We start from the raw sequence: 15,573 nt of genomic DNA on the forward strand, positions 1-15,573 counted from the left end.
GCAATGTTGGCACAGTGGTGGGGCATTCATCTGATAATTGGGGGCCGCCACCAAGATCGCCCCTTCTTTCTTGCCCCCCTTGGAGGAAGCACCAGAAAGAAGGCTTGCATGATGTACACAGTATACATGTAGGCTCATTACTTTGTGCAATAAGTCCTTTACTAACTGACTTCAGAAGGGCACAAAGCTAGAATTCAGCTGCCTTAGAAGTGGGATTGGTGAAATCATCATCCATTACTCCTTTAATTCAAACATTGCTCAGATGAGAAGCATCAGAAATTTAACTATTTGCACATGTTTGTATTTTGCAAGATACATTGGTAACCTAGTCTGTTACCTATCACTTTCTACAATATTTGATTTCATCTTTTATCACAAACTTGTACATTTCAAATTGAGTGTCTGGAGTTGGTTTTGTGCTTCATTCATTTTGACAGGACATTTAATTCCTTATTTTAAGCTGTGGCACAGCAAATGCCCCAGCAACATATCACTGACAGGCAGATGTCAACCAGTAATTGCAATTATCCTTTTTTATATGTAAATGATATATTTGACTCTGCAGGATAAACATTATAAGAATTGGCATAGTGGCTTAGGAGTACGCACAGGCCTATTGACTGAAGTGTTTATTGCGTTAAACATTCAAAATGAAAGAATGCTAAAAGAGCAGTGCTGTGTTATCTGAAAAGCACTCTTGCTATTACTGATGTAGAAATGATTTGTGCATTTGTCAATTTCTGCATTGCTTGATATTTGAAAATGTGGACAGCGTCCCTGAGAATATTCACTAGTTAAAGTGAATAAAACATAATTTTCAGGGTCTAAGTTCAAGGTCCTTGTTTTGTATGAGGAGGACAAAAATGTGTGAGCCTTTTCTCTTTCACATACATGGTACATGGGGAAGAAGTTCACAGGTTGTCTATGATTTGGAACAAGCCAAAGTTTTTCATTATAGCCAAATTCAGGACACTGTGGTTTGTTTGTTTCTTTGTTTGTTTCAAATCACTATTAGTTCACAACAATAAAACTTGCATCTGTTCATTGCAAGTTGAACAGACGCAAGTTTTATCTTATCAAAATGTAAATCACAATTTAGAGTTATGTTTGAATGGGAACTGAACTTCAGCTAACAATAAACATTCCTGAATTTTCTCTTTCACTTCAGATTAAGACCTCTGGAATATCGATAAAAAATCCTGTTTTATAATTTTCATTATGAAAAACATTGTCCAAGGAATGGAGTACCTCCCTTGACTTTTCCCAAATTAAATGAGAATTGTATATAACAAATGTTTTAAGATGCTTCTTAAGTGACAGTCTTCAGCTTATTTACAAAGTAGTAAATCTCACAGGACTCAGTGGGCTATGTAAGATGGGGCTGAAAACTGGTAAAGTGCTTAGAATTTGAAAGCAGCAATCCAGTGGTCCCTAGCCGGTGACCAAGAGGTCATCAGATTCTCTAATCCAAGGTCAGAGATAGCGCTCCAAACCTAGAGGAAGGAACAGCTTACAGCTGGTATGGAAAGAACTGTGCAAGCTAGTCTCTGAGGGTAGAAACCCAACTAAGAAGGGAAGAAAGGGGCATTTCAACGGGTAGAGAAGGAAGGAAATGGGAACAGCCATCATACAAGGCCTCTCCAGCATCCTTTCATCCCCTACAACATGCCTGAGCTAGATGGACAAAAAAAAAAAAAAAAAAAAAAGACCAATGGCAGTTTCTCCCCTGGGTGGGGGGGTGTTTAAGATGGTCCACCTCCAGAAGTTAATGAAGCTGGATAGTGCCCAGAGGACTCTGGGGGAGGTTCCAGCTGATATTCTGGCATTCCTTATAGAATCCTGGTCAAGCTGTGGAACACAGAGATGACCCAGGTGGTTGACACAAGTGCTCCTAAGCACCCTCTATGTTGTAATGCTGATATGGCTCTGTCATTTATGCTGGAGTTGAGAGCAATGCACCAAAACAGGAGATGGTTTGAGTGCAGAGAGAGAAAAACTCATAGTGGTTTCAACTGAATCCCAGTTATAAGTCTACAGTCAGGCATATTTAGAAGCCGTGAGGGCAGCAAAGAAACAACTCACTGCTTCTGTTCAATCTTCTATTTGTCACCCAGTGGAGCTTTTTATGGCCATCTGGGACATATTACATACTGACTCCAGGAACATCCTAAACACGATAGGCAAGTAAGGGGAGAGATGATAGAGATGCTTAAAATTCTGCATGGTGTGGAGGAGATACTGTTTTCTCTCTCCCATGATACTAGAACCCAGGGTTATCCATGAAGCTGACTGGAGGAGGCTTATGAAAGATAAAAGGAAGTACTTCATACAATGTATAGTTAAACTGCAGGATTCATTGCCATGACAAAAGCTGAAGGCCATTATTCTGGATGGCTTTCAAAGGGGATCAGAAAAAATCATGGAGGAGAAGACTACCAATGGCTTCTTACCTTCCTGGCTATCTGCTACCTCCTTTACTATAAGTGGCATGCCTACATACACCAGTTGCTGAGTAGCTTGGCAGGCTTCTCTTGTACCCATCTTATCTTGAGGGGTTCTGTGTACAGATGGTTTGCCACCAAGTGCAAGCAGTGGTGGACTGAATGGCTTTTTCTCATGCTCTTAGAAAAAAAGAGGCCTGCTGTAATATATTTTCTGGGCAGTTTCAGTTCAAAATCTTTTGCATCTGCCAGAACTTAGACTCCAGAGTTATAGTAGTTAAATCAGATAATGTACACAGAGCAGTCTTCTCCAGTTTTATTGGATACATTTTAATTGGTACAGATTGAGGATGTTGACGTGACTGGACAGATTTGTGTGACCACTTCTGTACCAGATGCTTGTCCATCATGGTTTATAAAAGCCAGGAAGGAGGAAACAACCAGTTGGATTGGTGGGTGAACAATGCCTCTTCACAAGAAAGAGTGGTCCTGTGCTCCTTAATAGCAAGGAGTAACATGCTATCACTCCTGAATAAATTGTCCCTTGGTCAGGAATATCTTAACAATTTAAGGCTGGTAGCAAATGTTCCTTTTACACACTGCCTGGTGCCAACCTCCCCATGTTTTGGCATCAGGTTATTATGGCCCTTTACAACAAGGTCTTTAAAGACCTTGGTCTCCTTCTGTATACTCCTGCCCATCCCCTAAGATCCTTGTCCAAAGTTCTCCTTCAGGAGCCCTCTTTGAAGGAATTCAGAAGAATGGCTACCCGGAGGAGGGCCTTTTTTGTGGTAGTACCTCCGCTCTAGAACATGCTCCCCAGAGAGGTGCGCCTGGTGTCAGGCTTTATTCATTTCATCACCAGGCCAAAAACATTTTTACTTCCCCTGTATTTTAAGGGTTGTTTTTCTTAATGTGTTATTTATTAGATATTTATATTCTATTTTTGTGTTCTGCCATTGTACTGTATTGTACTGCTGTCCTGAGACTTTTGTATAGGATGAGAAAGAAATGCCCCAATAAATAAGTAAATAATATACATCAGGGGTCTCAAACTCAACTTACCTGGGGGCTGCTGGAAGTAGAGTCTGGGTGAGGCTGGGCTGCATCAGGTGGTGGTGGTGGGCCACTCATCCCGCATCGCTCCCGGAGGCCGGCCCGGGCACCGCCGGCACTTTGAAGGCCGCAGGACCCCTCCCCTGTGCCCCGCTCGTCCCGACGCGCAGCTTAGAGGGAACATTGTGCCCAGGGTAACGACTCACGCAGGTGCATGTGAGAAAAACGCATGGGCCGCACTATCACTAAACTTTGATATCAAGTGGGGGCCACAAAATATCATCCCATGGGCCGCAATTGGGCCGTGGGCCGCAAGTTTGAGACCACTGATATACATGGATATTCTAGGGTTTGAGAGTATTATCCACCCCAGGAGTTTCTAGGTCTATTCATCATTATATGTTGTTATAGATATTTTAATATATTTATACATTTTTGTATTTTGGAATGGTTATTGGGCACTATAAAAATTAAATGAATAAATTGTAAAATTTTTGAAGGACAAGATGCAAACATTTGGCTTGCTATGCTGTGGTGTAACAGCATAAATGGCCATTTATTATTTGGGTGGCTCATGTTGAAAGTCCAGCCATGCTTGCTTCTTTGCATTTTTCTGATAGGGCAGGATTACATGACCATGCAGGGAAATTAGTAATGGACTTCATCACAGAAAGCAACTCAAGAAGAAACATTGGCTTAAGGGTGGCTTGTAACCCACCTCAGCCGCCCATACTCTCTAGGTCTGGACATCATGACAACACATGCCTAGCAATAGTTAAGTGTGATAATTAAGTATGTACAGAGAAGGAAAATAAGCCACTTGGTCATGCAGGATGGGTTATAGCCTTTCTGAAAAGACATTTGTAGAGCTCCAGTTATGGAGCATGTGCCACTTCTGGGTTTGGCAATGAGTTTTGAATGGTATAGTATTCAAACAAAGAGTGGCTGTTCTACAAAATAAATATTGAAGGTAGTGGCCATGAGGTGTGTGACTATTCTACCTCCTGCATTCCTTTCCTTATATAGTAATCACTAACATTTGAAGAAAAACAATCAAAATCCCTGCTTATATCAGACATCCATTGAAACCAGAACCAGTGGTTGTATGTAGCTTAATTTTTAATAGAGGAAAAGCCAACAATAAACAGTCAGAAGGTGAAGTTGGTAAAAGGTAGAAATATGCAAGGTTTGGGTTTCAGAAAGTAAAGTATTCTAGCCATAGTAAACTTATGGTGGAGGAAATACCATTGAACGCTGTGAGATGTCCTTTTCCTTAAACAGATTTAAATTCTGCTGCAAAAGTGGGAAATGTCACTGAAGTAATAGAACAAGGCAGTTGTCACGGCTATTTCCGAGGATCTGTTTAAGCCACTGTTCCTTTTTCTTAATTGTAAGAGGTGCTTAAAGGTAACTTTGAGGATTGCCTAAATTGTTTGTGGCATTTGTGCATCTACATGTATGTGAATAGCTAAGCCTCACATAACTAATTTTTTTTCAAGTGCATCTACTTCATCTTAAAATCTGAGAAGCTGAAAACACAGATCTGAAAGTAAATTCCATTTACATCTAGAAGAATCCCAAGTAGTATTTAGGATATGTTTATGAAGCAGCTTAAGCTCAACCATAAGGGCAAATGATACCACTAACCTATACAATCCATTATCATTTCCCTTTGGCAGTAGGGCTGGGTGTCTGAGGTCAGCACCAATTAGGCAGTTACTGTGGTCCAAATGGTTACCTCTTGAGCAAGTGATCTGAGGAAACAGGGGCCATCTCCCTTGGCAAGTGGGACCTTCGGGGGTTTCGGTCCCTTTGGGGGTATCTCCCTCCTACAGTTAGCCCCTTTCTCCTTCCCTACTAAGTGGCAGTTCAAATTAGCTGCCACCCAGGCGCACTTTCCTGGCTTCTCCCTTTAGTGCTGGTAACCAGGCTGAAGTGGGCAGGCAGCAGAAGTGGCGGTTTCTCAGGTGGGCAGGCGAACGAATTACAGTGGCAACCACTGTGTTCGCGAAGGCTTGGACTGCGCTGTTTGCAGCCCCTTTCTGCGTTTACCTGCCATTAGAGGCAGTGTTGAAAACAGCCGCAAAGAGCCGCCGTTCCGTCTGTACACCTGGCCTCTCCCTGTATGCAGCACGACGGGCCTGCTCACAACAAGGGAGGGCTGAGTCCACTTGGCGTTCAAGACGCCGCAAGCACCTTCCAGTGGGTGGAGACGATGGCCATAGACCACGAGGCCGGTAGCGAGGAGCACAGAGCAGAGTCAAGGGCATAGGTCCGGCCCTGCCCGGCGCGGCGGCAACCATGCTAGCCAGGCAGGAAGCACTTACTTATAGCAGAACTGCTTAGGATCAGGGCACGAATCAGTCCCAGAGCAGGACGGCTTGTGTGAACAGAATCATGCACGGCCCTCTCGCGAAGTTCTACGCAAGTCTTGCCGCAACCCCTTCCACGTCCCTGAAAGTTCTTTTTCTCTGACGTCAGTCCCCCTGCCCCCGCCCCCTGGAATGTCAGGCGGGGCTTGGGACCAGCGGGGGGAAAGGGGTGTGTCCTATTGGAGCAGGGGACGTGTTTCAGCCGCCGCGTTGAGGGCGCCAGTCGGGAGGCACTCGCGGCCGGGGGTGGCTGGAGAGGGGAAGGAGGCGCGGGCGCGGGCGCGCGCGCGGCGGTCGGTCGGCTGGCCGTGCAGGAAGCGCGGCGGCGGGACGGGGCAGCTCGCGCGCGAAGGGGCGCCCATGGTGTGGCCTCATGTCTAAGACGCTGCGGAGGAAGCGCCACTGGCTCAGCAAGGTGCAGGAGTGCGCTGTGTCCTGGGGGGGCGGCTCTGGCCCGGACCCCGACCTCCTGCGGGGCGGCGCCGAGCGCGGAGAGTTCCCCTACCTCGGGGCCCGCCTGCCGACGCTGGCCGAGTGCGGCGGCGGCGGCGGCGGTGGCGGGGCTGGCTCGGTCTTGCTCTCGGGGAAGCCCCCCGTTCCCGGGGACGTGCTGCTGGAGGTGAACGGCACCCCGGTGAGTGGCCTCACTCACCGCGACACGCTGGCCGTCATCCGCCACTTCAGGGAGCCGGTGCGCCTCAAGACCGTGCGGCCAGGTCAGTCCCTCCGTCCGAGCGAGCGAGCGCCTGTCGGGCGGTGGGGGAGGGAAGCGTCCTTCTCCCTTGCTTTCCCTACGCGACGGGGAGGGAGCGCCTGGCCCCGAAGTCGCCGCCCTCGGCTCCACCCAGGCTCACCTGCCCCTCGTCAAACACCCCCTCCCCACCTTGGGTCCGTTCCCGGTCTCCATTGTGAGGATCGCCTTCTCGAAACTATCCGTTTAATCTTCCAACCGAGCTATTTTCTTTCTTTTTCTCCCGCACCCTCCTTCCAAAGCAGCGATCTTGTCACCCATAAGCACCTACTCTCGGCACGCTTTTCTTTCATTGACCTTTCATTGGCAAGGTATTTTCTTTCTCTTAACCTTCCCAGCTTATTTTTTCTTCGGGATGGAACATCTAGCTCGACTAATCCACCCTAGTCTCCTTTGCTTTCCATTTTAAGATGAAGATATATCTTTCTATCGTATCTCTTATCCTTCAGGGTATACACCACCCTACTTGTGCCACCCTAGTTCAGCAGTTCCTCAAGCACTCTCCTCTCTTTTACCCAATTCTCCTAGGTGCTTTTGCCTTCTGTATCGTTATTCTTTGGCCTCCACACAGCTGCTTCCCATCTCTGTTTTCCTACCAAGGAAAACCTGACCCTGCTGTGTCCCCCCCCCCCCGCAGTTCATCTGCTAAATCCTTTCCCCTTCCTTAGCAGATCTGACCCTTCCTGTTTACTCCAGTATCCATCTTCCATTCCAGTCCTAGAGTCATTACTGAAATTAAAAAAAAAAAAAATCTGGAGAAGGTCTAGCAGGCTTTGTGGTAGCAAAAGACCTTAACTGGGGTTTTCTGCTGTTTGTTCCAGTAAGGTCCTTTGCTCTGCACAGTGTTAGACATGGTAGTCATCCTGGTAGTTTTAAAGTGGTTGGCTTGTTTTACAGTGGGTTACTCATCTTTGGTAATTAGTTAAATTGCTAAAACCTAGTGTAATCAGCAGTAGTTGACATTTGTATGTTCCCCACAATCTTGCTAGAATTTTGCAGTTTTTATTTGCTTCCTTGGCAGCTTATCTGGGGAAACAAAATATAACTATTTCAAGTATCATACAGTCTTAGCTTTGCATATGATTCCTACATTTTTATACGTGTTGTTAATTCTCAGTGCTAGGATGGAAGCTTTTAGTTGCTGTATGTTTGGGAAAGAGGAGCTGTTGTAATTGTACTTCATGCTTGAGCAAACAGGTTCTCACATGTTGTATTCATGGTGTGGACCCTGCAGCACTTTTCAGTAGAACAGATTTATGTTATATTGTTGTTAGACTTACATTTGAGTTCTAGCATTTTTGAAATGATTTTCAGCTATGGGGGTAATAACTTACTTGTGATTAACCTTCTGTTGCAATGTTCCCTGTGGCTTTCATAACCCAGTGATTTCTCTGCAAAGCTAGTTGTTTATATATGCTATGAGAGTGAAGTTTATAGAGGTTTACTGAAAGCTAATGTTACTCTTGGGTAGGATTAGTGAACGAGCATTATTAAAAGCTATCATTTAGGCTAGTTGCCTGCTTGTTATTGGGGGTTCACTATTTCTTTGTATAAAATTAGCATTTTTGCATGGCAGAAGCATGAACAACAGAGGGAAGCTGGAATGGTGATCTTTCTTTTCTGTGGGCTGTTGACTGAAAGGAGTGATGAACTGACAGTTCATTAATAAGACACAAAGTGGCATACCCGTGAAAATACTTAAGTATTGGCAAGCAAAGCTTTACTTGAGATGCCAGAGTTTGACAGACTGGTTTTACAACAATTTTTCATCATGGATTTGCTGTATTTTCATTAATGTGACTTTTTCTTAAAATTCTTCCTGGTGTTTGGAGAACAGTGTTTGGCTGTATTCAAATTATGCAACACAAGCAATTTCAGCTCTTACAAACATTTGCTGCCAAATAAAATGATATATTGGTCCAAGGAACAATACACATTCAGTATCACATAGAGACTCTGCAGTTCTAGTATGCAGAAGTATGCAAAGCCTTCTGAAACAGTTTTGGTCTTTTTATGTTTTGTAATTGTTCACACTTTCAGTAACTGTAGCAAACCTTGTTATGCCTAACATACTTTATTGTGGCATTAGAAGAACCTTCAGATATCTAAAATAAGAACTTGCATTGTCTACATGAAATATTGCATGAATATGAGTGTCTCTAGGGCAACAAGATAATTCTCTGTTTTGTTTAATTTTGAATGCTTTATACTGAACTTAAGAATGTTCAACTTTTGTATTTCTTTCATTTGAGACTTATACAGGAAATTGGATTTTTCACTTTATAAATTTGAACATGTCTTAGAGAAATAAATATTCTGCTCTTTGTTCATGTTTGTTCATATTCATTTTGACCTGGCAAAATATAGTAGTATTGGTTAACCTTGAAGTGAGATGGCTTTGTAATTCTTTCAAGACTGTTACAGTGTATGTGTACAATACATACTCAAAGATATATAATCAATCTGATCATGAGCTGAACATAATCTTCAACAGAAGAGAACAAAAATACAAGCTTAAACTAATAAATAGTTTCTTTCAGTGGTCTGCCTAAGCCTTTTTCTGATATGTGCCATGCAAAATATAGACTTAACAGTAAAAACTAATTGTCATATAGTAGAAATGACTGAAATAGACACTTCAGATTTAGGTACCAGGGCATTCTTACATAAGAACTTAGAGCCCTGCTGGATCAGACCAAAAGCTCATCTAGTTCAGGATCTTATTCCCCATAATAGCAAACCAGATGCCTTTGGGAATTTCACAAGCCAAGCATAAGGGCAATGGCTTTTTTCCTGCTGATGCTTCCTGCATCTGGTGTTCAGAAGTATAGTGCTTTTGATCCTAGAGGTAATGTGTAGCCATCCAGCTCCTGATAGCCTTTTTCTCCATGAATTTGTTTATACTCCTATAAAGCTGCTGCTGGTTGGTGGTCATCACCACATTTTGTGGAAGTGAATTGCCCAGTTTTTACACTAAGTATAAACTATGCATGTTATAAATCTTCCCTCATTTAGTTTCCACTCTGTTTCTAGCACCCTTTCTACATACTGTGCAGAATTTTATGCAATTATTTCTCTTCTTAGCCTTTTCCCCCCTAAATGAAATAGCCACTAAATGAAAGATTTTTCCTCATAAGGGAGTTGATTATTTTTGTTGTCCATGTTCATGTTTTAGAGTTCTAAAATATATTTCACAATGCAGTACCTGTGCAATTTATTCCAGGTGTGGTTGCACCATAGTATTTTCCATAAAGGTACTACAATATTAACAGTTATATTTTGACCCCTTCCTGATAATCCCCAACATGGAATCTAACAGTTTCTCTGATGCTTCACACTGGATCCATTTTTTTAATGGCACTAACGCCAGGAATCCATTTCTGGTCAACTTCTGCCAGCTAAGATCTTTCAGTGGGACTTTAGGATTTGGCTGTAGTGGTCATCAATGTACAACTGCTTACATTGGACTGCATTTTCCATTTTAGCGCTCATTCCTCACTTTGGAGCGATCCTGAGGAGCTTGTTGCAATCCGTTTTAGTTTTTACCACGGTAAATTGTTTAGTGTCAGCTACAGACTTGGTCATCCCACTTCTTGCCTGTAACTGCAAATCATTTATAAGTGTAAAAGTACAATTCCATTATAAAATGCGGTCAGTCGATCTGTGTGTCTGTCTGTCTAGACACACACACGCACACACACACACGCACAGAGAGAGAGAGAGAGAGAGAGAGAGAGAAAGGAGAGCGAGCAAGCGCACATACAGGTACCAATACAAGTCCTTGGGGAACCCAATTTTTTCCATTAATCTGTTGCAAGAACTGTCAAATTACCCCTACTTCCCTCTTTCCATTCTTTAACCAGTTAATGATGTCTAAGAGACCATTTTCTTATTCTGTAACTACTACATTTGACTGAGGACCTTTGGTAAAAGCTTTAAAAAGTCCCAGGTATCCAATGTCTACTGAATCATCCTTTTGCTCATGCTTGCTGACATTCTAAATAATTCTTACAGGACATATGAGTGAAGTGAAGCAGGACATATCTTTGCTGAAACCATGCTGATTCTTCTTTTGCAGGATCTGTTCTTCTATATGCATTTGTAAACTTACCTTCAATGGTTTTTGCCAGTTTTCCAAGAACAGACATTAATGGCTTGATCATATACATGTTTAGACAAAAGAAAAAGTGTACCTTGGGCATTTTCCAGCCCTTGTGTTTCATATGCTGACCTTTGGGAAGAGTTAGGTTTTTTTAGAAGGCCAACAATTTTACATTTGAGTTCTTTTAAGAGCTTGGTAAGTTTTCTTTTAAGTATCATCTCTACCAGAAATATCAGTCCACGTCATACACCCCACCTTTACACTGCAGACAGATGTAAGGAATTTGTTCAGCTTCTATGCAATCTCCTTAACACTCCTTTTAGAATGTCTTAAAGAGCTTTGTGGTCCAACAGTCCAGCCATATCCCTGGCTTCTGTCCTGGTTCTAATATTTTCATTGCTGCTCTTAATGTTGTTAGCGATTGACTTGCTAAATTGTCACCCTGTCCCTTATTATCTGATTACATTTTTTGTTTTGTTTTTTGTTTTTGCTTGAAGTCAGTAGTATCCATTGCAATCATCAAGAAGAGTAAATATTAGTTATGAAATTATCTTTGAGCATAGCTTTGAACTAGTACAAATGGCTGAGGTGACTCATAGGAACATTTTGAATTTCTGTCAACTAAATTTTTCTAACGGAACTTTAATCTTGCCTTGATGCTGTTAATTTGTATATTTAGAAGATATCGAATAATTGCATTAATTATTTAGTCTCCTCACTAGTATGCATTTCAAATGTCAAGTTATTGCTAAGTACTCTACTTGCAATCATACAGGTTAATGATTTACAGTTGTAAATTTGAAGCTAATTATAGCTCATCTGGTACTGTGCAATATGAATATTAAGCAGAGAATTTTTGACAAACGTAAATTGTTATGGTGTAATCGGTTTGGCAAAATATACCTTCCATATGCTTTTCATTTACATATGGTATTCAGTTCTTTTATTATATACTAACTTGTATTTGTTTAGCTTGGAAATAGGAGGAAATTAGCACTAGCATTTAATTCTTCACTTCAAAAGAAGATGCTGTTACTAGACTGTAGGAATTTGAATTTACTTGTGTTATGCATATGTAATTTCCTGTTTAAACTGAGTGGCGGCATATTGGAGTGTTAATTAGGCTGCAGATATTAGTCTTAACTGACTTTTGCATTCCTAAGAAATAATTATGTTTATTTTTTTTTACTTATTGACAATTTCAGTTGCTTTCCATCAGATTAGAGAAGATCAAGGTCCATTTGAACCTAGAAATACATACAGCTTGACTACAAAGGGTGAAACTCTTCTGCTTGCCAAATTATTTTAAGGTTGCTTCACTTGGCTTACTATTGTGGAAATGACTGAAATTTCAGTAATGTTGCACAGTAGATACAGAATGGTACTGAGTTCAGGGCTACCCAAATTAAAATCCTTATTTTGCTCATTGGTGACTTGGAACATACAAATACATTTTGATTGAATTTGGCTTAATAGTCATGACTTATATGTCTGTTGGTTTTGGTAGAGCTAATGCAAGAGTGAGAAATCTGTGGTACTCCAGATATTGTTTAGTCCCAGTAGTTCCAATGCTTATCAACTTCAGCCTATTCAGTGAGTGGTCAGGGATTATGCAAATTTTAGTGCAACATCTAGAGGACTACAGGTCCTCTACCCCTTGGTTTTAGCATGACTTACTGAATCTGAATCCAAGCCATTGGCTTGACTTTGGTTATTAAATAACCTGGAAGTAAGGAAGGGCAGAAATTTAAATGATTAAACTTGCCTGACATGTAGGATACACTGCAAATGCTTCTGTGTGTATGGAAGTTCATAGACAGCTGGCCAACCAAACTTAGATCTGCTGGCAATGGATCAATATATTTTAATACATCTCTATAACAAAATGAGCTGGGAAATCTGTTTTCAGCAGTAAAATGAGAGCTCAGTTGAAACCACTGAATGATCCCACTGTTTACCTCCCTGAAGTTCCTCATAGCGTATTGAGATGAAGACTGAAATGAGGCAAACTGTTGGTGAGGGAGAGATTCATACTCTTTATCCGTATGCTTGTTTTGGTGATATCCACCTTTTTAAAAAATACGATGGACCAGATCCATGTTTTGGATATAAAACAACTGCAATGTTACAAAATGGTTGAAGATGCTTGTATTCTAACTTCTTAGTCATACCTTGAGCTTTCTGCTATTCTCAAATTAATGCTAAAATGAGTACCATTTTGAATCCCAATAAACATATCAAATGAAACTCTGCACTATCCCTAAATTAAGAACATCTTCATTTTTTGTGCTAGAATTCCATGCCTCAAATGTTTCATAGTTGTTTCCTTTAAATAGTAGTTGCTCTTAAAATGGAACTTCACATAACAAGTATTTTGAAGTTTGCTGCTTTTAATTTATTCCTATGTGAAAGTAATTTTTTGCTTTTCTGGCTGATATGTACTACAATAATGTAATAGCCTATCACAACTTTGTGTTTTCTGAATCTTACATATACTTGCTTTTCCTTTTACTGCATAGCATACAACATGGCATTTTTCCCTAAAACCTATGTCTCAGCATGTTTTAGATTAAAAACACTTTAAATTTTAACTGAGATGTTTATATTTTTAACATTTGCAGATGACTGAGTTAGTGTGAAAAACAAAATGCTGTGCTATTTGTCACACAGTTGCACTTCAAGTTGAGAGAAATTGCATGTCCATTTTTAATATAGAGTTGATTGGGGCATTTTATTTCTGAGTTCTGCAAAAGTTGTGATTCCCATAGAAAGAAATAATGGTGATTCTTGTCATGCAATATTTTTTTTTAAGTCTTGCAGATCTGAGAACTAAGTAGTGGAATCAGTCCTTCTATCTTCTGTGAACTCTTTTCACATTGAGCTGCCCGCCATGGAACCTTTGCACAGTAAAGAGATATGGAGGAGAGGAAACTCATTGTTTAAGTTAGCTTATCACCTTGCAAGAATTGTGTGCACTAAATGCTTCCTTTTGATGGATTATTACTTGGGAAAATGGCAGTGCTAGACAAGTTTGCCAAGATATGGGGGCACAAGAGTTTTCTGAGAAGTGTAATATATATATTATTCTGTCAACATTGCATTATAGCCCTTTATTCCTTATGTTACATCTGCCTAAGTATTAGAGCCACTCCGTTTCTTCTGAGTTTGTCATTTCACCATGCATTGTGCATGGAGTTAAAGCCTTATAGTATTTGTATTGTGCAGAGTATTTGTGTACTCAGGTGTTTGTGTAAAATATATTTGTGGCTTTTTACTGGCACCATTTTTGGCATGATACCTTATAAGGTTCTGTATAAGACTTCAACACAGTGGTATGCAGGAAAAGCTCATAAAATACATAGGTTTTGATCCTGACAGTCATTCTTAAAGTATATCCAAGTCAATAGATCATCAACTCTACATTAACCTTGATGTTTAATTGATAGTATTGAGATTGTCTACCTAGAAAATTCTGTTGCTTCTGCTTCTGCTCTTTGTTGCTGAAGTTGCACAGTTACTTAACATGCTTGTGGGCTGACATTCTTTTAGTAGAACTGAAGCACTTTGCCAGTAGGGCTCTTGCACTTGGAGAACTGCTCCTTCTGCCTCTTTATAAAGCTCTATCTAGGTAGGTTATGGCCTTGTTTGAAGTACAGGTCTGCAGTTGATTCTAGTTAGTGGGAATGTAGGTCAATTGAGGCCACTGAGAGTGGAGATTTTATATTTAAGTGAATGGATCATGGAGAAGGCAACAGCAGGACAATGGAGAATGAGTTGTCTGAGGAAAGGGTGGATGCCCTTGTGTGTTCTCCTTGCATGTTTTTTAGACCTAAATGGTGCATGAAACTTGCAAATTTGGAAAGGGTCTATTTTTGACTTTAGCGTATGAGCTGTCCTATAAGGTCCAAAAATCTGAGTCCAGCTACAGCTAATCTACATATTTTTGTTTCTAAGCTTTTTCAATATAGAGAAGTGTATAGCTTCTGATTCCTCTTTCTAAGCTTGGATTTAGTTTAAATATGGAATATCTGAGCAAATCTGCAAGTTCCTGCTGGATTTCCTCCCTGAGATTTAGTTCCCAGCTGTAAGTTTCTAAAGGTTACCTTTTGGGGATTTAGCGCCCTTTACTGTGCCCTTGTTTTGGCTTCACCTGATAACTTGAATTATAAATAATTTTCTGGGGTAACTTAATGTATAACTAGATAAGTAAATAACACTTAACTTTTCCTTGCACAGTTGCTTAAGTCATTTGTGTACTATTGCTTTGTCACTGCAGCTGAGATGCTTTATAGCAGGAGCTCTTTGCTCTCAGAGAGCAGCAGTGATATGTAGAACATCTTTATTGTCCTTTAAATTCTGTCCAAGAGAGGTCTGTGAATGTAGTAAACTCCTGAGGTCATACTAATAACACTTAACCATTTCAGATTGCATATGTGGAGTGCAATTTCTTAGTACTCCTGAATAAACATGAGCACCATTTGGAGGGTATGTTCATTTTTTGTTAGCATTTTACTTGCACTGAATGCTTTATGTAAAGGAAGATATACTTTCCTACCTGAAATAACTAGGTGTGACACACAACTTTTTTTTTACACATTCCATTCTTTTCTTACTTGAGGTAGTTACTTCTTGAAGGAGGTTTGCAGTATGTTGTGTGCTAGTAGTTAAAGCAGATAATTGACTATAGTGGACACCCTCCAAACTTCCTAGCAATCTTGAGCATCCTTTTTGGTTTGTGTTTCAAATAACTTTTCTTCAGTTTGGCTGATTACCTGTTTTAAACTACTTTTTCAAATGTTGCTTGCAGATTAATTGAGTGCCCTCCTTATTGTGGTCCACACTTGTACAACA

The 15,573-nt window shown here is 40.9% G+C and overlaps 1 protein-coding gene across 4 annotated transcripts in view; it reads left to right on the forward strand.

Annotated features, from left to right (window-relative positions):
• MAGI3 (membrane associated guanylate kinase, WW and PDZ domain containing 3) overlaps nt 1–15,573 on the forward strand; it is a 265,966-nt gene that overhangs the window by 115,848 nt on the left and 134,545 nt on the right. For 3 of the 4 annotated variants that reach the window (XM_044447410.1, XM_044447417.1, XM_044447434.1), the window contains exon 1: nt 6,096–6,585. The exons of the other annotated variant lie outside the window; for it this stretch is intronic. In XM_044447410.1, the coding sequence (XP_044303345.1) occupies nt 6,243–6,585 (343 nt within the window). In that variant the 5' untranslated portion in view covers nt 6,096–6,242. Of the gene's footprint in view, nt 1–6,095; nt 6,586–15,573 lie in introns of those variants that run through there. 4 annotated transcript variants of the gene reach the window in all.

Source organism: Varanus komodoensis, unplaced genomic scaffold, assembly GCF_004798865.1.
Source record: "Varanus komodoensis strain SLA01 unplaced genomic scaffold, ASM479886v1 scaffold1, whole genome shotgun sequence".
Taxonomy (NCBI): domain Eukaryota; kingdom Metazoa; phylum Chordata; class Lepidosauria; order Squamata; family Varanidae; genus Varanus; species Varanus komodoensis.